Here is a 22,543-nt window from a genome sequence, read left to right on the forward strand (position 1 = left end):
AGGGGAGAAGGAGGGAGGAGGGGGGGGGGGAGAAAGAGAGACTGACAGAGAGGGAGAGACAGGAAATACAAAGGCAAAGATTGTCGCTTGGCGGTAAACGAGATATTTTCATCGTAAAACACGTGTTGCTATAGCAGTGTACACATTAAATTTTCTTATCTGCATTTTATCAATTCAAAGCTGCATAAAATTTCGAAGAGTATTGACCGATTCTTACTCGAGCGAATCGGCTTTCCGCACCCATCTTCTCAGACGAGAAACGAGAGACAGATGCTCCAGCTTGGAGGTGTCAGAACTCTGCAGAGTGCAGCCTCGTCTCATTGACTTGCATCGACTTGTTAATTGCCACTGGATTTCTCTAGCAATCCTATTACTCTATTTTCGAATTTTTATTTTTCTTCCAAAACCTACTATGTACTCGTTAGTCCTCCTCGTTTACTATAAAATTCTCGAGTTTTATACTTTTATATTTTTATGATAAACAGGAAATTAGATTTTTTTCTACAAGATTAATTTTAGAACATTTTACGTTAATTATTATTATTTGTTCATTTGTGATCATTTAGTTTGGATGGTTGATGGATGGATTAGTTTTAAGACCGAAGGCATATACGTTATATACGAATAATCCACGTTTTTACTTAATCACGATATAGTTTCTTCCTGCAGTTCTCGTTTTCTTGCATTCTCTCCTGACCGTTGCGAACCAGTTGACTGACGTAATAATGATCCGCCGAGTTCTCGTTTTGGTACAAGCGTACAATGTCTGTAACCATGATGGCCCACCAACTATGTGCTACAGTCCTAAGAGCAAATAAAGATACTTGATACTACTTTAAATTAAAATAAAAGTTATTTAAAAATATTAATAGTTATTACAATTTAACATTTTAAATTATTCTCTTTTTCCCCTAATCTCTACTCAACGATAAGATAAAATTTAAGAGAAACAGTAACCGTGTAAAATGATAGGAATGCTTTAGGCTATTTTATTTGCTAATAGTACATTATAAAAATAAAAATATTTCGTTTCAATTGTAAATATCCCATAAAGAAATATATCCATCTTTTCCAGCTGCTGCCATTAAGTACTTATTGTTGTACGTCGAAACTTCCTCGGAGGAATAAACAACGCAATGTAGACTTTCTTTATGCTGATCTAACACAGCAAGTTGTCGTAAACTTTTCCAGGAGAAGATTCTTAGCCGGCCATCCCAACCAGCAGCGGTAAAAACTTTGGCGTTCGGTCTTATGGCTAAAGCAGCTGTACCTGGATTCTTTAAGGTCAAATTGCATTTGCTTGATAAAACATGATCCTTTGATATATTAAAAATCTGAAAATAGTTATGCTTATTAATATTTAATAAATTCTTTCAGTATAGAGTGATAAATATTTTTCAATTAAGCATCTGCACACAAAAGGCATACTAGCGACACCTAGCGGCCATTTTATTAACCTAATTTAAACATGTACCGACAATCACATACGTTACATACTAAATAAGATTAAATACTTATATTTTGTTGTAAATATTATAGAACCTCTAAAAAATTCAGTAATCTCACCTGCAATTGTTCAGATGCATCACCCACTATTCCACGCATATAAGAAGTTTCATACTCTATAGCCATTGGACAGCTCTCCATTTGCATGTGATTTAAGATCTTTTTATTATTAATATCCCATAGAGCTATCAATCCAGATTCATAAGCAACAAGTAATTGATTCAAAGATGGTACAGCTTTCATTGCCATGATTGATCCAAGCTTATCGGAAGAAAAAAAATCTACTGAATTCAATGTTGATTCAACATCAAAACTTTTTAATGAAAGTAGACCAATGCTTGAATTTTTATAAGGAATAAGCATCATCTCTTCTGAATATGGTTGGCATCTAAAATAGATATATATTATGTATAATATTTTACATATTCTAATGTAACTAAAAGTAATTTACCTGCAAAAACTGAGGACATCCGTAACAAGCTTCTGATCCAATATCCATTGAGACCCATTTCCTTTCCATAAATTAATAATACCACATTTTTGTTGAGTAATTAAATTTTCATTGTCAAAAATATGCATCGCAAGGACAGGGTCGTCTCCAGGTTCTAAGCATAATAATTCTCTCTTCTTCTGTAAAGTATAATTTTAACATTAGCTTACAAAGCTTTACTTTCTATTAGTAAATACCACACTTACCCTGAGATCCCAAATGTAAATTTTACCCTTTTCAGTCCCAGCATAAATGTGCTCAACATAAGGATTAATTCGAAATAATAGACTATGAACAGGTCCCATGCTACCCCGCATTAAATATACTGGATCTGGTGGCAAGACAGCCATATCGAATGATGCTTTTATCTCAAGTTATATTTATTTTATCAGTAAGTAATCTAAAAATATATATTTTTTATAAAAGAATGAATTTAAATCTTGCAAAGACACAAACTAAATTTAAATAGCTTATAATACTGATTATTAGCAAACCTGTCATTGTTTTCCCATAAATATATCTTGCTGACAAATTTCTAGGTACTTATAAGTAAGGTATATACACATTACATCGTATCACAGATATTCATAATTTCTCGTTCTTCGTTCACCGGTAAAAACGGTATACGAGAAACGAGAGGTTATGTTCCTACAGGTATAAACACAAACACAAATATCAGTCATCGACAGAGCAGCCAGCTGCCTTGATCAGACATGACAGTTTGATATTCAAGAGCGTGCCTCGTGCGTAAGTTACCAATGTTTCCATGTAGTATATTATACATGTATTACATCCACGTGATTTTTAAAATACGCACCAATCAACGTTAACAAATAATAATTAATAAAACACTCAGGAGACGTTAGGAGAAATCACACTACATCCATAAACATATAATTTAAAAAATATCTTATTAAATTCTATTTGTCATTTTAATTTTGCATATTGATGCTTTTTCATTGCTTTTACTCTTCAAGAAATAAGTGTGTAACGCGGAAGAAAGACAAACGTTTCAAATCTTTATTTACAACATTTTAGTTTAGATTTCCTAATAGAGAGGAATGAAAGGTGGAAAAACTAAATGCATAATGATACAAAAGATTTGTAATATTAGCATGGTAATATTGCTATTTTGTGGAAAACATATGGGGGAGATGAACCAATAAGAAAAGATGAGAGGTACGCCACTGGCTAGTTGCGCGCGCGCTTTATACGCGCAGTGCGATTTTCAGTAAAAAATTAAAAGAAGCCCCACACCAGTTCTGAACTCGCGAGCGACCAACCAACCAGGTGAAACCAGTGACATCATCATCGAACTACGTCATCCAAATGAAAATTAAAGTCCAGACATTATAAGATTTTGGAAACTTTCGGTATCGAATCATCTTAAATGTCAGATTTTAGGATTTATCGCTGATTAATTCGCTGTTATCAGTGCGAATGGAAATTTCTTGATATTCGGTCAAGCGCAGCTGAAGTAAAAGCAGATATAATCGGAGAGAGCGTTACGTTAAATTCTCAGCTTCAACTTCTTATCCATCTCATCAGTGACTTTCAGCTCTCTCATCAGTCAGCTGTGTGTATATGTATAATAACTACTGAGCCTCAGCCAAGTTGGTAAAGATTGAACAACTCTCTCATAAACCGCGCTGTCAGCTACAGCGACTGGTTTCGCGGTCTCTCTCGGTAGTATCAGACAATCAGACTCGGACAGAACAGAGCAGAAGTAAACGAACAGAGTATACAGACTCAGGTCTCTCGCGAGTCTCGACACTCTCGACATCAGTTGGCCTCGAGCCGTGAAGTGAGCCGGAGGTAGGAGTGCGATCGATTCTTTCCCATCTCCGTATAATCCGTACGCAGCTTCTGTTGTGATACTTGTAATTCAACGTAGATATATCAACAGACGCTTCGAAATTATCAAAAACCTGTTGAAAAGATTACATAAACAAAAGGAAAGGAATCTTGAGATCCTTCTACAAGCTGCAAATATACTGTTATCAGTCTTGGAGTATGTAAAAAGAAAGGCAAATATCAGATCCAAGTCTCTGTGTTACGCTTGGGTAGGTCTGCGCGCTCATGATTTTCTGCGAACTCGGCGGATTCTATGCGCTTGCGAGAACAGGCAGAACACATTGGGAAATAGGGTTTTCTTGAAGACATCGCTGTGTGAAGTTGTCGCTGCGAGGGTGCGCAACGCCATATTCAGTATCTTTGGGAAATCGTGAAAAAAAGCCGAATTTTGTAAGCGGTTAAATTTGCGCGTGCACCATTAGCCAAATATGGAGTTCAAGTTCAACGTGAATAAAATTTTGCCAAGGAAGATCAATAAGGTTACGCAGAAGATCATTCCTGATGATTTCAAGGGCGATCGTCGCGAACTAAAGTAAGTAACCACCTGGAAAGCATCCCTTTCCAAAATCTTAAATGTGATATGTAGTATATATGAGCTATTCATGACTAAGGTAAGTTTGAGTTATTTGCATTTTATCGCTTAATTGAATCGGGGGAATCGAATGGTTCTCGTGAGAATAAATCGATTGAAATGAAATAGGGTTGACTCGGGATAAAGAACTCCATAAAGAATTAAGTTTATCGCTTAATTTGCGTCAGAAAGGGGGATTTGGTTGATGCGAGACAAATCGATTGCAATGACTGGGGAGCTTAGGAGTTCACTGACTGTCATGCGTAGGGTTATATTAAAGCGAGACCTAGCTGCGGCCATAAAAGTGGGGTTAATGTTTCGCGCGGTATTTTCATTTTTTAAGTTACTTTTCATCGAGAAATAAGATGCTAACCCTTTTCTTCATAACCTACAACCGGCGTTTTAGTATCACAATGTCTCACGTGGGGCTTTCGTTTATGTTTCGATGACTCGTTGATGCACGTTAGTTACCCTCACAGCCACTATGGCTTCCATATAACCAAGAACCGACACCCTTCGATTCCGGGAAGCCGGTGTAAATAAACCCAGCACGCGAAACATGCTCACCGAGATATTTTTGTATCATCATTCAATCTTATTCAATTATACCTAACACTTTGATAACCTACATCGTTAATTCGCTCGAATGCGTCCCTCCACGACAAACCATTGTCACAAAATCATAACCAATGACCTGTGAAAAAATAACTGTAAAGTCACAGCAGAAATTTAAATGCAATTTTCACAAATATGCACCTAGAATCTTGTAAATACTTGTAAACACTTAGAATCGAATATTGGAATCATGTATTTTTCGAATGCTACAAATAAACAAAGAACATAGCTCTCTGAATTTGATTAAATAAAAATATATTATATTAAAACATTAAACAAAACCACACAATGATTATTTCTCCTATTAAACCCTGCTTTTTACGTTCTCCAATTTTCACAAAGAGTAATAAAAGCATTTGCATAACCAGTGCGTTATTTTTCTCAATAAATATCGACCTCCTGACTTTTAACGCTAAAATTTCTCAAGTTCACCTATCTTTAGTGGCATTTTAGTCCTAATTCGGACAAAGATATTGGTAGATAGTGAATTGTAACCAAAGTTTAACAAAGTGAACCCATACAGCACACTTGACTAATAGTTCTCTTATAGACATTTTTTAGTCACCCAATTGTTTAAAAGACGCCTAAAAGAAATCTTTAAGTCATTTGGTGCTCTATGGGAATATAATAAAATATAGATGATCAACGAAAAGAAGGGGGTGTAGTAGAAAATATGTTTCTAACGGGTGATTTACACCTGTCCAGCTTTAACTTGGTCAGCTAGCTAGATGGTTGACTGGTTGGTCGTATGTTCGATTGCTGTCAAGTGCGTACGCGCAGAAAACCAGCGTAAACGTGGGCGGAAGCGACTGCCCAGTATCGACTCGCTTTCGGAAACCGGCCGCTGTCTCCTTATTGGTCGTTATGAGCGTCATCGATGTTTTGATATTTTTTTCTACAAATCGATTCTTCATCGATATTACATCTTATCCAGCGCCATCTTTTTAATGCAATTCGAATCATGCTTCGTTTTTGAGTGAAACGTTTGATTATATAAAATTTAAAAATTTCTCTATAATCGTATTATTTTAACGCAGATATTTATGTAACAGATCGAAAAATGTATAATCTTCAGATGAAGCTAACGACTGGATTGAACCTTAACGCAGTGTCCCATTAAAATCTACACGAAACAGCTGGCTTGTTGAATTTTAGCCTTGCCAAATCCTTGTAGCTGAGTGGCATACGTTTTATGTAAAGCTTCTTAGTGTCTGCGTGACGTACAATATTCACAGCAACTTGTTCGCCCACATTTACGCCATTCTATACGCGTAGAATGTTCCCAATATTATAACACACATCACACGTGCTCTTTGTTGAAACAAAAATCTACTAATTACTGCAATTATCGAGAAATCTAGCACTTTGCTCGTTTTAAATAATAAAAATGCAATAGAGAATTTATTAAACTGAATAAAAATTAGTCTCGATCAAGGTAACGCGAGTTAAAATTTATTATATATGAGGTAAGAGATAATTGTCTGCGAAATTAGTTTGATATTAAAATTAGTGACTCGTTAAGATTGGAAGAAGCGGATATAAATTGGACTTAATTTTTCGAGTATTTCTTCAGCGAATCGAGTGTTCGGTCGAAGGAGCGGGAAAGCTTCTTCGTTGAATTCTTCGGCAATGATTGAAACTGATATGTACGCGGAAATGACTGTTAGGAAATTTTACTTTAAATTCGTTCTCTGTTTAGTTTCTTACTTCTATAAGATGTTAAGCCATCGCTGCACAATCAGCGACCTATTTTTCTCCCCCTCGACGCCTTTGTCCTCGCTCTCCCACTCGTGCCTTTCTTTTCCATTTTCTTGAATTGTATTTTATCATCGATCTCTTTCCCATCTAAATCAAATTATGCTGTATATAGGCTAAGCCTCCAGAATATGCTAAAACAATAAAAAGAATTTTTAGTAGCTGCCACAAATTATTTTTCAATGTTTTTTATCTGCAAAATAAAACAATAAGTTTAATTAATAATAAGTTCTAGTTAATTTTGTTTGTTCAAATTGTTCAGCTTGTACAAAAAGAAATTGATGATCTAGCAAACTTTAAATGATCTGTCATTTATAGTATGCAATGTGATTCTCTTTCTTCTCACCTCTTCAGTTTAGTGATGATTTACATAAATCATTTTGATGATCTAATTAGGTTCAATAATTTATTTTTCCTTCCAATTCGATGATACGACTTTTGATGGTCTAATTAACTTCAAAAATTAATTTTTCCTTCCAATTAAATGATAAGACTTCAGATGCTTCGATGAAAAATTATGATGACCCAATCAACTTTCAATGATCTATTATTTTTTAACCCCTTTAAATCAGCGATATAACTTAACAATTATTATTTATAATCGAAAGAATTTACTCCAACTCTTTCCAAAAATCAGCAGTAACTTTATATAAATTAATATAACAAATTGTTAATATAGTAACACAAAAAAAAAACACAATTACCAAGAAAAACTTGGTTAAATCAGAATTCCAGATTTAAACGATAAGTTAGAAATATTTGATGGAAACTTGTGTGTGACTAGTTTGATATTGTCGTACGTGTAATTTAACTGATGGAGCGTTCTTGCACGTGATCCACGTGATACAAGAAAAAAAGGAGAATCGAACCACTGGAAGTTTGAAACATTTTAATAATTCTCTTATTTGGACAACAACAAAATATTCTACGTCGTTGGAACGAGAAAATAAATGGTATTACGAGAGCTTTTTGAGAATAGTTAAGAGAGTGGAATAATAATTTAATGGGAAGTTATCTAGAGTCGAACTTAACGAGCAAAAATTTATAAGAGCGCATTGCGATAACGCTAGGGGCTGATCTATCATAATTTGCATTGCAGAGCCTCGAGTAAATTCACCCAAAAGGTGAAGTGGGTCACTGCTGGCCATCGAACGGCCGCTCTATTATTTATTCAGGGCCGATTCCCTTTTCCTTCGTTATACCCACTAAATACCAACATTACTTCCACTGTATTACGCACCGATCGATTCAGCAAAATCAATCGTTCAAATCATTTCCACTAAATTTCTATCTCATCCTTTCGAAATATTATCTTTCTTTATATTATGCTTTTTGAATTATTTTGTTTTATGGGAAATTTATCAATTTCCTGTTGGCAAATGATACACAAGGATTTTATTTTACCAAAGTTCGACAAAATCAATCATCAAAATGGTTATCACAAAATGTCTGTCTCATCTCTCTGAAATATTGTCTTTTTTAATATTATGCTTTTAGCGTTCTTTCGTGATTTATCGGAAGATAATGGATACTCTGGCAAATGATACATAAGGATTCTATTTAACTAAAGTTCAACAAAATCAATCATTAAAATTTTTTTTACCAAATTTTTAATCTCTCTGTGATATTATCCTTTTTATAATCTGTTTTTATCTTTAATGATTTTACGTTTTATGGAGAGTTATTATGAAACTCTGGTGATTAATATACAAGAGCTTTACTAAAAACAAATACGTAAAATAATTAATTTTGGATTAAAAAAAATACCTAAAATACTTAGTCCCTTTATCCAATTCGAAGAAAAGCATTAACAATGTGCAAAATCATAATAATATAACTATCAGAATACAGTGTATTAAATTATAAATGGATTACTGTCCGGCGAAATTGGACTTTATTTTTCTGTATTTCCTTGACGAGTAAGAAACTCATGAATCTTGAATGCTTTTATCGAGAATAAAGAAGAGAGAATATAATAAAGACGGAAATGAAATGACTTGGGTGTAGTTGATGAATCAGAGCTAATGTAGTCCTTCGTACTACCCCCAGCCATAAGAAATTTAGCAATAAAAGTACTTTCTTGAATATTCTGAATGGATAAACTTAGTTTTTTTTTTATTATACACAAAGGCAAAGCCCCATTTTCCACAAAAGTTAAATTTACTTATAGACAAGCCACTTAGTAAAGAGATATAGATATAATAAAAAATTACCTTATTAACTTTAAAAAATATAAATTATTTACATAATTCTTTTTGAAATTATTTTTAATTATTCTCATAGATATCTTACGTAAAAACATTATATCTCTTAGAAATATGTAGATTAATAAGTTTCTACATTCTATAACTCTGCAATGCACTTTTGCCAGAAACAGGTATTTTATTACCCTCACTACGACCCGCATTTCCCATGTAACACATGGAATGATAGTCGTATAGTGGGGGTAATAAAATATCCGTTTCTGACAGCGCAACTGAGACGTCATAAATCCTGACTCTATCTGATAGATCGTCTGACTTTCCTAAGATTCTTCATGCTCCACGAAACAATTGGAAATTATAATTGCAAAATCAACTGATTAATAAATTCTTGCTAAAGAGTTATTTAATTGAGAGAAAATTTTTGTATTTCAGTGAATATCATCGACAACTCTCGAAGATCCTCGATGATATGGGCGAGGCTTCCGCAAAGGCACAAGGACTGCAAAAACCAATAACCAGTGCCCAAAAGCTCAGGGACACCGACAATATAATATATCTATTAACCGACAGTGAAGCCAACAAGTAAATAACTCTCGTATAATTATTAAAATATTTTATCCTACATTTTATCACAGTTACAAAATCATTTGTAAAATTTGATATTTAAATTTAGCAGAAACGATTAATTCCTATATATATACCTCGATAATGTTGTTAGTCTAGCAAAGATTTTAGTTTAATCATGCAAGCAAAGAACGTGTCGAGCCAAATCGATATGTGCAAATTTGAGCATGTTTGATTGTTTTTGGATAGTGTTTGCATCTTGATGCAATCATCCACCCATTTATCGTGTGGTTGTGTGAATCATCATCCGCATAATTAGTCTTGACCTTGGTTCTTTACTTTTACAGCGGCCTGGGAAGCGTGGTGGGTCTCCTGAAGACTGGATCGAAACACCTTTTCATGTTCGACGACAATGGTGCTCCTTATCGAATAAAACCAAGATGCGTATTGGATTTTTACGTACACGAATCGAGGCAACGTATGGGCTTGGGCAATATGCTCTACGAGTTCATGCTAAATGTAAGCACTTGTATGAAGTATTTAAGACAAATTTTGTCAAAAGCTTTAAATTGTAGAGCTATGGGAGAACAATTGAGAATTTCTATTGAATTCTTCAAGTACTTGCAATAATTTATATTGCCTTAAATGAAGTAGAAAGGAAGAGATGATCACAGGTATGAATTTTTGTGGATTTTGTAGTCAATGATTTTGTAGAGCGAGAGAAAATGTCTAAAGAATTTATAACAATCATCGAAGGTATCTATATTGTTGGAAATGTTGATTGTGAAAATATAAGATGTGTGTAAGCTTTACGTAGCGTAGTTATGAGAATCGCTGTACATCGTCTATTCTGTGCGGAAACTTTCTAAATTTCACAAGACGATTGCTGAAATTGCCGATGCATTCCTAGTAAAAAGCGTTTAAGTATCAAAGTGAATCACGGATTAAGGATGGATATTTAATCTCCCCATTGAGACGTTCAACACTTTTTATTTCCGCAGAGTCTATGATCTTGATTAATGACAATAATTAAATACTTGGCAGATTAAAAAATAAATCGTTTTATATCACAATGTCTATTTTCACGTGATTCACGAGCCTTTGGAAAGGTCTTTCCAGTCAATTCATTGGAGTATAACAGGCTCTATACGCCTATTGAAATAGAAAATCAATGAAGGATCGATCTTTAATTTCTCCACGTCAGGCTTTCTCCGCGCAATTTTCACGAAGACTCGCCCAAGATGTCTTATCTCGTTACGAATGCCATTAAAGAAACAAAGAAAATTGCTCCCCACAAACTACTTCTCGCGTGCATATTTCAACGCGAGGATAACAAATCTTCATTGTGTAGAGTCCCACTTAATTACTTCCTGTTCACGAAACCCCCACTCGTTTCATCTTGATGTGTGCCACGAACCAGAAAACTTTGGTCAATATAAAAACAAACTGCCCGGAGAGGAAAACTTACACAACAAATTGTTGGACAATTTCATCAAGCTTATTTAAAAGTTTTGCTTTATAATAATAATCGATTGTTGTAGAAGAATCTGTGGAATTTTAATTATTGGTAAACTGACTGCAATCCCTTCTGAGAATTATCTAATAAAGGAAAATGTTGCATTATTTATGGTATTGAAGGCTAATGGTTAACTGTAACAAATCATATAAATTCCACTTGGGTCGAAAGCAATTATTCCGGTAAATAGACATTGCAAAATTGAACAAGTTAAATATTAACAAAGATAACAGATAAAAGTGGAAGCGTGACGAAAGCTTGTTAGGGGCAAGTTAGAAACTAAAAGAGCGTTACACTGGGGAAGGTGACGCACGAAGAAGGTGACTGAACTCGTACAAACCGTTGTTTAGGACACGCTTCGTCAATTTCTATTAAATGCCCTCATATTTCCACCAACTGTTCTTCTATTTTTTCACGCACTATTATTTTATTTTTCAGAATGAAAATCTCAGACCGGTAAAATTAGCTATCGACAGACCTTCGGAAAAGTTCTTGGCTTTCCTGCACAAATATTATGGATTATCCAAGGCGATCAATCAAAACAACAATTTCGTCGTTTTTCATGGATTCTTCGATGATGGTAAGTATACTATAGCGTTTGAAGGTGAAAAATATGATTAAAGTCTAATGCGATTTCACACATTCCAAACGATCCGAGGTATAGTCAACCTGTTGTCAAATTAATATATTATATCCGCTAACATAAAATCGATGTAGCTCAATGTATAGTTTGACCTCAAACACTACGTGTCCCTATACCATCATTGTACAAGGCAATATTTGCCCTCTTTCCTTCAGTACTTGAAACGCGATAACGACTGAGTAGATTTCTGTAGTATTAATGGTATAAGCCTCCTTCACTTATAAATCACATCGTATTCTTTGTACATTAATCTTGAATTTTTTAAAATAAAATTTGAAATTTGTGACGTTCTCATTTTGGATTAAAACATTTTATAATGGCATTACTATAATTTAGACCTTTTTTTATTTAAACGTTAGAGGAATCTATTACAAAAATACGACTGGTTTTGCATCTCTGTAATAATATAGTATAGTAATGCAAAAAATCAACGGCTTATAACTAATACAAAAAATTTGTTACTAAAAATGACAGCCTCTAACAAAACATAATATATTTTTCTCACGAGATTCATGAGCATCTTGAAGATTCTTATAAGGCAAACCGTTCAAGTATAACAGGCTCCCTACTTCCATTACGATATTATCCTTGCCCCACTTTAAACCAACAGTTTAAAGGACGGCAACATTTCATGTTCGAAAAATCTGTAATCGTGTTGTAACATCGATACCTTTTCGTTTAAAATGTTAGAGGACACATATTTTGTTTTTATTGTAGAAAGCCAAGACGTAAAGACTAACAAGTACAGTCTACCTGCTAGGAGTAGCTTGGAGAATACATCGACCAAAGACAATAGAAACGGTGGTAATAGGTGGGTTCCTGCTAACAATGTATTAAATCTAATGCTAATTAATAATGTATAATACAATAGTTACTAAATAAAGCAGAATTGTATTTTTAAAACAATTAAATTAGCAAATTTATCAATGATGCATTATATTTTTCAGTGTGAATGGGGTATATGGATCAGGCAGCCGTACTCCTTATGGCAGATACGCCGCAGCACGACCACCTTGCTCGATGGCAAATGTGAGTGCAATGCACTGATTGTGCGAAAGACAATTATCAACGCCATACGAGTACCGGCATACACTACTTCGTTGGGCCTAGTAACTTTTCCTTGTGACAACAGAACGAACAAATATTTGTCTCATTGCGCAGCTTTATAAAATATTTACACAAATATCATGTTACTCGAACAAAATGTTTAGTTACATGTGAATTAAGCTGCTCGGTTCATTTTTCTTTTTAACGTAAAGCAATTTTTCGGTATAACTTTCGCAATCCTTAACTGTGTATAATATACTTGCTAATACGTCAGCTCTGACACTTTCGCCTCATTCTTTTGCTGATAACATTGTATAATCTGTGACTAATTATAACATTAACGCTTTCTTTTTAGATAATCCATAATACTGCTGTGATTGGCCATTCCGTCGAGCGTACTGGGTGAGTAAGGTTGTTGAACCAGAAGTTCAGCTTGTTCGACTCGAAATAGCCTCACGAATTATTTCTAGTTAATTGATACTCATTATAGTATTCTCAAATGTAATAGAAAGCTCGAATAGAGAAAGATGCAACTGACTGGTGCATTAGCATTGCTTGGTCGTCTTGGGTTCAATTAATGAACCAAATAGCACAAATTATGATAAGATTTTTATATGCAAGAATTATTTGCCTGAAAGGCGGATAAATTAATCGTTTTAGTAATTGTTTTTTATATTGTGCAATAAATACATGTAACAAGAAACAAGGGGTGGTTTCTCGTCATCGAGTAATTTAACATTAAAGTTACTGTTCGGGGATCAAATGACCCCTTTCAAATGTATACACACGATTATAAAAAATCATTCGTTTGTTTAGTGTTAAGACGAGACACTACTATCTTTGTTCAATGATTGTAGTTCCAATTTTTTGATGTTAAAAAGAACAGATGATATAATTTTATAAGAATAACAAGAGGTTTATATCTGGAAACCCGTCCTGATAGCCGTAGTAATTTATTGATGGACTTGCTAATATAATAATTTTATCAAGCACGAAGAAATTGCAAAAAAAAAACAGGAGGCAATAGTCTGACGATTGAATTTTTTATTTCATCTGCATAAGAACGAGCAGCAATATTAGACTGCAATAATTAGAGGTGTTCATGTTTAAATATGCAACAAACTGAAACAGTTTTCGATAGCGTATTACAATTAATTTAACAAATTGAGAAATTATCTCAATTTGGAAAAATATAGCGAATCGATGTAGTGATATATTTATTGTGCATTTTACTAATAAACTGTAACAGACTGTTGCATTGATAAATCGCATTTCGCACACATAAAACAACGCAGCTTGTTTAAAATAGCTTTGTTCGATGCTACAGCTAATAAATGTGTCTCCATTGAGTAGCATCTGCGTCTGTTCACTGTAGAAATGGCTCTCGCTATTTTTATGTGCAATCTCACGCTACCTCTTGCCACTGTACGTTCAAGTACACTCATTTTCACTTCATCTTGCATCCAAAATCACTGCACACACTGCAACTTTTGATATTTATAACATTGACGCATGAAAATTATATTTTTTCTTTAAATTCCTCGATTATTTTTGCCTTAAAATGTGGTTGTTTTTATTGTTAATTATGATGGACGAATACTTAAATCATTTCTTCATAAGAAGTGAAGAAAACATGAATATGATTAAATTATTCTTGCCTGAATTAAGTGATCCTAAACTGGTTCATAACCTGCAGATCCATTACAAAAGTAATTCTTTATTGAAATATTTATTTATCAGTGCTTGCAAATCACGTTTAAACACACACATTGAAAAACATTTGTTTCAAAATTATCATAGTTCGTATAGATATATTATAAAATATCGAAAACAATTGTAATCTTCGAATTTCATGCCTTCACATTGACGCACGAAAATTTACATTGTCTATTGTTGTTATTATGATTATTTTACATTTTGGAAGCACGAAAAACGCAAGCATGTGATTATTTGCGAAAGCTTATTTATTATATATTATTTATACATTGTAATTTATCTGATTCATTATCATAAATATAATTTATTAAAAAAAACAAACAAACTCACGACAATTAAGCCTTATTTTATTCATTTGCAATTAAACCTAGCCCAATTCCAATCCCTTTCTTGTATCATTTTATCACAAATTCAGAAGCTTCAGTTATAAAAAGATTTTCCACAGAAATCTTTTTGGGTAAACGGTGTATAATTTATGAATCATTATTGGCGCATAATTTAAATTGCACTGGGATAAAAAGGTGAAAAGTTTTAGTTGGAATTGGATGGAAGATTTTGATTGGTTTGTTCTTTCAGTGATACCGAAAAATCCCAAACTCCTCATCCCTCATCACCAGCATCTCAGGAAGAGGATAAAAATGAAATTGCTGCTGATGAGATTGATGCTAACGAGGAAGCTGCCGATGGTGCATCGCAAACACCAAAAATCGAAAGACCTCGTTCATTGAGCCTCTACTCCGAGGAAGAGCAGAAGCAACGTGAGAACGAATTAACCACCGTACCAACGCCTACGGTTCCTGAAAAGGAGCCTGTACCTTATAACGCTTTATTACTGGAAGGGGAGAATCCACAAGAGAAAACTGTCAAACCATCTCCAACTTGTGCCCAAGAGGTTACTGGATCCAATCAGCACGCAGGTCACCTCGATCTTAAATTCTATCATTCTCCCCTCTGGTAATGCTTTAACTTACGCTCATTAGCAAAATCCGTATGATAAACCAGTCTCGCTAACCCTTTTCCAATTAGTCATTATTTTCCTCTTATATTATATTGTTTCCCATATGTCATGAACTTATGTAAAATGTCACTTTCTTTCTAATTAATACAATAAATTTTATAGGAGTAATAGATAAACTTTATTTAATTTAGGAATGTTTTTAATTAAGGTGTACTCATTTGCTTAATGTTATTCCTGTATTTATTACTATAGTACATATATATATATATATATATATATAATAATATAGCGATGACAGTATATTCTATGCAAATTATATTAAGTAAATCAAATGAGTTATATTTGTTGTAAGGTTTATCCCATCTTATGATGATATTACGAGTTATGACGATGTAATTTATTGCGGCTTAAGGGCTAATCATTTGTCAAGCGTTTCTGTTTGCATAATTTAATATCAAGTAGTTTGACATGTCAGTTAGCACTCGTACGAAAAGTGACAGACAATTGTGCTGAATTGTTGTATTGAATGTTGCAAAAGCTATGTGAACGTTTAAGCCAGTTTTATGATATTTATTAGGCAGTTAATATTTGGTGTATGTTAGGAAGCGAGCACAATAGATACAGATCGTGTAACATTTATCATTAAACTATTATAATCACCGCTCGAATCGACCCCGAAGAAGGAAAAGAAATTTCCTATACTCGAAATTGTATCCGGCATCAAAGGCTACTCGTAGCTTTTTATCTCGAAAGAATCGTGCATGTTTTCTGTTTCTCAACTTTGTATTATTCGATATATTAAATAAATAAACTTCCACTAGAAGCAGAGCCAATTATTTACAAGGAGGCTTATCTTAATATACGTTTTACTTTTACTCACAGGAGGGAAATACCTTTATATCATCGCGATATAGATAAAACGATATCCCTCATTCTCATTTCTCTCTCAATCGATGCAACGTTTCACGACATTTAATTATAGGTTTAGTACCAAACCATTACTGTTCCGTCACCAACTCGTGCATTAGCATTTTTATTGACAAAAAATGAAGTTCATACTACAAGCGACAGTCTATCCAATTTATTATAACTCATCAGTTTTAAACATCTTATCTTTTTGTTAGCTTCTACCTAATAGGTTTACGAGTGTGGTGCATATTTATTGTATAGAGACCATGTATGATTGGCGAAGGAACCATGATTGGTATATGACTCTTAAAGTTAACGAGGAGCTGTTCGTTTCGAATTATGACTGCTGTGACGAGAACTTTGAAGGAAGGACTGTCTCCATTATTGTGGTTGCATTGGATTTATGGTTTGGGAATAATAGAGTTTCCTCTGAATCACTCGCGTATAGCAATTACAATAGCATACATTTTAACCGTAAGAGCTTTTGTTTTCTACATTTATTTCTTCACATTGCTGAAAACTGCATCGGTACGACTACAAAATTTTGAAAAATGTTCGTCCTTTGCTCTTGTTGGTATAAACCTGATTGCAGCTTTTATCGACACTGTTCTTGGTTTGTACAAATCTCAAGTAAGTATAAAATTAGGATAATTTATTTATTGCACCGTTATTTTCGATTAACGCAATAGTTTTGTTATTGCAAATAAAAGGAGTTGAAGAATGTACTGGCAAGGTGCGAACTCGTGGACGAAACGTTGGGAAGATTTAATGTTGAAAAACATTATGCAGAAGTTAAAAAAAGGTCAAAAAGATGGCTGATCGCATGGTTATTTTTCGTTCTATTATTCATAGCGTTAAAAACTCACCAACTTCAACAAGACTTGACTATCTTGGATGCTTTTATAAGGACACTCATACTTTCTCAACCAATTCAAGTTCACTCAGCTGTCGATGTTACTTTTCTAGCATTATTGGAGTAAGTTATTATTGTTGCGTGAATCAATTACCATTTAATTTTTAAAAATCTATTTTAATTTAATAATAAGAATACAGAATTTTTATTTCAGGTATGTGAAAAGCAGATTTATTAGTATAAATTACGTAATAGAAGAAACGTTTGAAAAGGAAAGCATGAACACAGAGAGTATAAGAAAGTGTGAGGGAAAATGTAGAAAAATCTTTGTAGCTCGTAAAAATGTATTTAAATATCGAGCAGAGCATGTCATACAAACCGTAAGGTGAATTAATTTGGCAAAAACTTAGAATTTTATTATAAAATTGTATAAATGTTCAATTTTACAGACAATTGCACTTGGAGTTGCGCAGAATTACGCGAAAGATAAATGCCATTTTTCACATGCAAATACTTTTGCAATTGGCATGCTACTTCTGTCAAGTCCTTACAGCCTTGTTTCAGCTTTATTTCTTATCAGGAATGTCAAAATCACACGCACGGAATTCCATTTCATTGGCATGGATGGTCATTTGGCTTTCAGTTTACTGCCTAAAACTTCTTGGTATGAATCATCTTTGCGGCGCAGTTGCATTCGAGGTACAAAAATTTATGGTGTAATACGATCGATGGATTAAAGCTACGTAAATAAAATTCTACTTTCTAGTCTCGAGAAATCAATCGCATTATTCAGGAAATTAAACATTCCTCTTACAACACTGATGTAAAAGAAGAGGTGATTAAAATTAACAATTTTAAAGGATTGCGAACAGCTTTCTACAAAATGCTAATTTATTATTATTATAATTTTTTGTGAATTGCAGATTCAGCAATTTTGCTTGCAGATATTACTGTGCCCTTTAAACTTGACAGCTTCTGGATGGTTTGAACTGAACAATAATCTTACTGGAAGTGTTCGTAAATTTATTTTTATTTTCTTAATAAAAATCAATATATTTTTGAATGAATTTTTTATAAACCAAGCAATTTTTGTTTACAGTTTTTTGACAAAGCAGCCACTTACCTGGTAATGCTGCTCCAAGTGACAAATTCATCAAATATGCTACACCATATATGATAGAGAGGACTGTCAAATTGGGATCTATCGAATTTATTCTAAATTATGAATCAAAAATGTCCAAAATTTAAAATAACTCTCATAAAACTTGTGTATTATCTATTTTAATACGGAAGTATCTACCAGCAAGGCTAAAATATTGCAAAATAAACTTCGTCGTTTCTTCAATAATAGTCTAAATGATTAAAATTACCATTACACTTATTACTCTGCCTAGACACGTGAAACTTTAAACAAATTATTTTCCTTAATGCACATACGTTTTTAGGTCCCTTTCAATCATTTCTTCGCTTACGTTTAATAAATAAATAGTGGAACCATTTGGTTGATTAAATGTATGATTACCTTATACGCGTTGTATATTGATCGAAATGACGTTACAAACTTGTCTGGTATTCCGAATAGTTTGAAAATGTTTGCAGTTGAGTAGAAGCAAAATTTTAAAAATGAAGTGGCAGCCAAATAATGTCAAGGAAGCGATTCTTCCTATTCTTATATGTAACTGGGTCTACGGTTTGGGAATTTTCGAGTATCCACTCTATCGTTATAGACCGTTTGCATCTACTATTTACACAGTAGTAACGAAACTTACCATCATTTATTTGTACATCACTATCCTGTCTATTCTCAATGAATCTGCTAATTGGTTGTCACAAGAACTAATTCTATTCATTTTTTACTCGTACATGTCTTTGGTGGTTGGCATGTTGGTGTTACTTTTGAACTGGCGACATCAGAAGGTTTATGAACAATGATGATTTTTTATAATAGGATTAAAAGTCCAATTAACAACTTAAAAAATTCTCAGAATCAATAATTCAAGATTTTAATTATTAATGTGGAATAAATTGCATTTTAAATAGTTTATTAGTATTATTGCAAAGTTTTGTTAATGTTTTTTAGTCACTTAGACGGTTATTTACTATAAATTACCTAATCCATTGTGGCATTTTCTTATATTTGATAAAATAACTGTTCTTTCTTTTTGGTAAAGTTTCACAGATTAATCCTAGAGAAATGTGACATTGTGGATAACACTCTTTACGAATTGGGGATTCGAAAAAATTACGAGCAGCTTTTTTCTCTTTCTGTCAAATTTGTCTTCACTTGGATTGCCTGCTATACAACACTGGCAGTTAGCGATGCCTTTTTTTTACTACGAGTTACGAAGTTCAGCAGTTTAACCCTGGGTATTTTTGCTAATGTTGTGATGCAACATTTTATGCACATTGTGGGAGTATCAGACTTCACCTTTATCATTTATACCCGGTAAGTTGTGCTGATAAAGGTTTAGGGAAATTTTCTAAAAACCTAAAATTAAATAAATCGTAATTGCTGGCAGCTTTATCATCGATAGATTTAAAAAAGTGAATCATCTTACGGAAAACACGTTAAGAATTTTTCGCGCAAATTTTAAAGGAGCTAGTAATAATAGTAGCACAATAGTGGAAGCAATAAGTGTGGAGAAAACAAGGAAACTTTTTGTGCAACGGTGTACATTACAACATTTGTTATTAACAATCAGGTATTTATTATGCAATAAATAAATATTTTTATGGCATAAGATAATCTTTGCTTTGGTTTTTTTTTATTTTAATTTTATATAGGTGCTTCCCTTTGATACTCAAAGTGCATCAGAGCGACTCAGTTATGTAATACAGTCGATGTTATACATGAACTGGCTTTAACCGAGTCGCTTAACTGAGATTTAACTGAGATTTTCGATAAAAGGAACACGTCTTCGTTTCAGAATGTTACATTTGGAACTTCACAGAATCACAAGGACTATAAATACAGCCTATTATGCGCAGATAATTTTGCAATTAACCAGTCATTTTATACAAATGATTTGTTGTTTCTGCAGTGTTTATTATTTGAGCAAAATAAGGACGTCGCCTACGCCGAAATCAGTTGAATTTTTTATAACGTTAATTTGGATTGTTATATTTACGATCAAGGTGACGGTGCTCAGTCACGTTTGCGACCGAGTTTCAACCGAGGTAAGATTCTAAGGGAATCGTACAAAATTAAAAGTAGATAGTTATAGGAGAGGTCTTAAGGGGATTTTTTAACGTCTTTCAAGAAGTAATCGTTTTTCACTGGTTTCTCGTAAATGATAATTTAATTTATTTCGTTTAATTCCACTGAAGAATTGTGCTGTATTTTGGGAATGTCTATTATATTGCAATTAAGAATATATTGATTGTGTAAAAATTTACATTAATTGCAGTTTAATTAGACGATATTTGCATTTATTCCTGTAGAAAGACATTTGGCACAATTAATAATATTTTAAAATAGAATCATTTTCGGGATTCAAACCCTCATTTGCAGATTTTTTTCAATTATTTTATTGGCATTATGTTATTTAAACTATTCTTTTAGGCACAAAAAATAGGGAGAATTATTCAAGAAATCGATTATTATTCGACTAACGTTGAAGTGAGGGAAGAGGTACGATAATTTGTTTTCTATTTTATAGTAATATAATTTTTGTTTTTACAATTATTTTCTCTCTATAATATTTCAATTTTAGGTGCATCAAATAACAATGCAAATGATACTGAATCCTGTTCATTTAACTGCATGTGGATTTTTTAGATTGAACAGAAGTCTCATTAGCAAGGTTAGTTTTAACAACAATTTTATTAATCCAGATATTAATTTATTTAATTCGTTGCAGTTTTTTGGCAGTATCTGCACTTACGTGTTCATCATTATACAAATGAGCGATTCGTAATTAAAAAAGAAGAAAAAAGAGTTTAAAAAGTTGTATTCCTATAATTATTTATATAAATCAATATATTTAATAAAAATAAATATTAAGGAACACTAACCATTAGCTACTTGGTGATGAACAATTTCTATTCGAAATTAGTGTAGAATGCACTTCAGAAAATTATACTGATTATAATTTCCAAATTATTAAAATTGAACGGTAAAAGAATTGACAGGCTCGAAGAGAAAATATTACCCAGTCATCAAGTAAATTTTATTTTTAGAAGGGCGTAAAAATGTTTTTCAATTTTTATAAAATTTCTCTATAATTGTCCAATCGTTCATAAGATTAAATTTAATAAAAGTATTACACTTATAAATTTCGAGTATTTTAGAGCTAATTTAAAAAAAAATAGAGAAGTGTAGGAAAATTAATGAAAAACCCCTGGGAAATCAATTGTGCAATAGTTGGTTCTCAATTGAAATGCATTATCGAAATTGAAATCGAACGATAAATTGTTCCGGTGACTCTGCTAAAGGATAATATTCACTATCATGAACTGGTATCCGAAACACTTGAAACAAGTAATAATGCCATTGCTATGGCTCAATTGGTTCCTCGGTTTGATCGAAATTCCTACAAATCCACCTCGACCAATAGAAAGTGCCATTTATTTTATAATTAAAAATGTATACGTCACTTATTCCTTTTGCAAATCTTTCAATTTCATTCTTACTCTACCTTGGCGTTTGTACGAGAGTGTAGTTTACTGTAACCTGATGACCCTACGATTTATCATGTCTCTTATAATAATAGTTACGAATTGGCGCAATTCCAAGGTAAAAGTTTCAATTTAATTTATTTTTTTCATATTCCTTGTTCAATATCAATATCTCTGTATTCCAATTCCACTTAATTGTCCCACGAGAAGAAACTAGATCCTATCGTACACAGATGCGAGCAGGTGGATGAAACTCTCCAAGAATTCAACATTGCCAAGAATTACAGACTTTTATTTCTCGACGAGCTTATTCTAATCTTTGGATGGCTATCGATGGAAGCTACAATTGTTATCGCTGATATTACGTATCACTTGGTAACATTCAAAGTTAATTTTGGCTGGTTCCTGTTTACCTATTTTGCCTTTCAATACTCGCATTTCGTTATTTCCATCGTAGATCTTACTTTCGTCACGTATTTATTGTAAGTTTTGTAAATCATTGTTCAATTATTGTCTTAAGCAACAAAAACTCGTTTACTGACTATATACGCACTATAAAGAGACGTGTAAATTTATAATAATGAAAATATGACAGTAAATTACACATCGCGTTTATTGCAAACATTAAGAATCAACAGTATCTCTTTCTCCAGAAATGGGACTGAATTTTTTAACGAGTTCTCTTTTTATGCATATCATGATTAAAATTAATAAATTTCCATGGT

At 33.1% G+C, this 22,543-nt stretch overlaps 4 protein-coding genes across 4 annotated transcripts; 3 read left to right on the plus strand and 1 right to left on the minus strand.

The window, feature by feature from the left end:
• Positions 1-975: 975 nt before the first annotated feature.
• On the minus strand, positions 976-2,707 carry LOC136774363 (guanine nucleotide-binding protein subunit beta-like protein 1). Its single transcript, XM_066728603.1, has 5 exons — positions 2,491-2,707; positions 2,203-2,396; positions 1,958-2,136; positions 1,567-1,894; positions 976-1,334 (listed from the first exon to the last, which is right to left on the minus strand). Exons 2-5 carry the CDS (start codon positions 2,344-2,346, stop codon positions 1,032-1,034), a joined length of 954 nt encoding a protein of 317 aa, XP_066584700.1. The 5' UTR covers positions 2,347-2,396; positions 2,491-2,707; the 3' UTR covers positions 976-1,031.
• A 1,059-nt stretch (positions 2,708-3,766) lies between these two features.
• Positions 3,767-16,256, plus strand: LOC136774362 (alpha-tubulin N-acetyltransferase-like). Its single transcript, XM_066728602.1, has 8 exons — positions 3,767-4,382; positions 9,428-9,577; positions 9,907-10,078; positions 11,514-11,655; positions 12,436-12,529; positions 12,666-12,747; positions 13,121-13,167; positions 15,058-16,256. Exons 1-8 carry the CDS (start codon positions 4,279-4,281, stop codon positions 15,437-15,439), a joined length of 1,173 nt encoding a protein of 390 aa, XP_066584699.1. The 5' UTR covers positions 3,767-4,278; the 3' UTR covers positions 15,440-16,256.
• A 431-nt stretch (positions 16,257-16,687) lies between these two features.
• Positions 16,688-18,419, plus strand: LOC136774639 (putative gustatory receptor 28b). The gene is made up of 7 exons (XM_066729054.1): positions 16,688-16,978; positions 17,059-17,324; positions 17,416-17,586; positions 17,651-17,900; positions 17,968-18,036; positions 18,125-18,214; positions 18,301-18,419. Exons 1-7 carry the CDS (start codon positions 16,688-16,690, stop codon positions 18,376-18,378), a joined length of 1,215 nt encoding a protein of 404 aa, XP_066585151.1. The 3' UTR covers positions 18,379-18,419.
• Positions 18,420-19,872: 1,453 nt separating this feature from the next.
• Positions 19,873-21,159, plus strand: LOC136774452 (putative gustatory receptor 94a). The gene is made up of 5 exons (XM_066728752.1): positions 19,873-19,903; positions 19,986-20,378; positions 20,764-20,832; positions 20,915-21,004; positions 21,062-21,159. The coding sequence occupies exons 2-5, from the start codon at positions 20,130-20,132 to the stop codon at positions 21,116-21,118; spliced, it is 465 nt and encodes a 154-aa protein (XP_066584849.1). The 5' UTR covers positions 19,873-19,903; positions 19,986-20,129; the 3' UTR covers positions 21,119-21,159.
• The last annotated feature ends 1,384 nt before the right edge of the window (positions 21,160-22,543 follow it).

This window comes from Prorops nasuta, unplaced genomic scaffold, assembly GCF_024137725.1.
Source record: "Prorops nasuta isolate Cenicafe-Biocafe unplaced genomic scaffold, Cenicafe_Pnas_1.2 PNAS00006, whole genome shotgun sequence".
Taxonomy (NCBI): domain Eukaryota; kingdom Metazoa; phylum Arthropoda; class Insecta; order Hymenoptera; family Bethylidae; genus Prorops; species Prorops nasuta.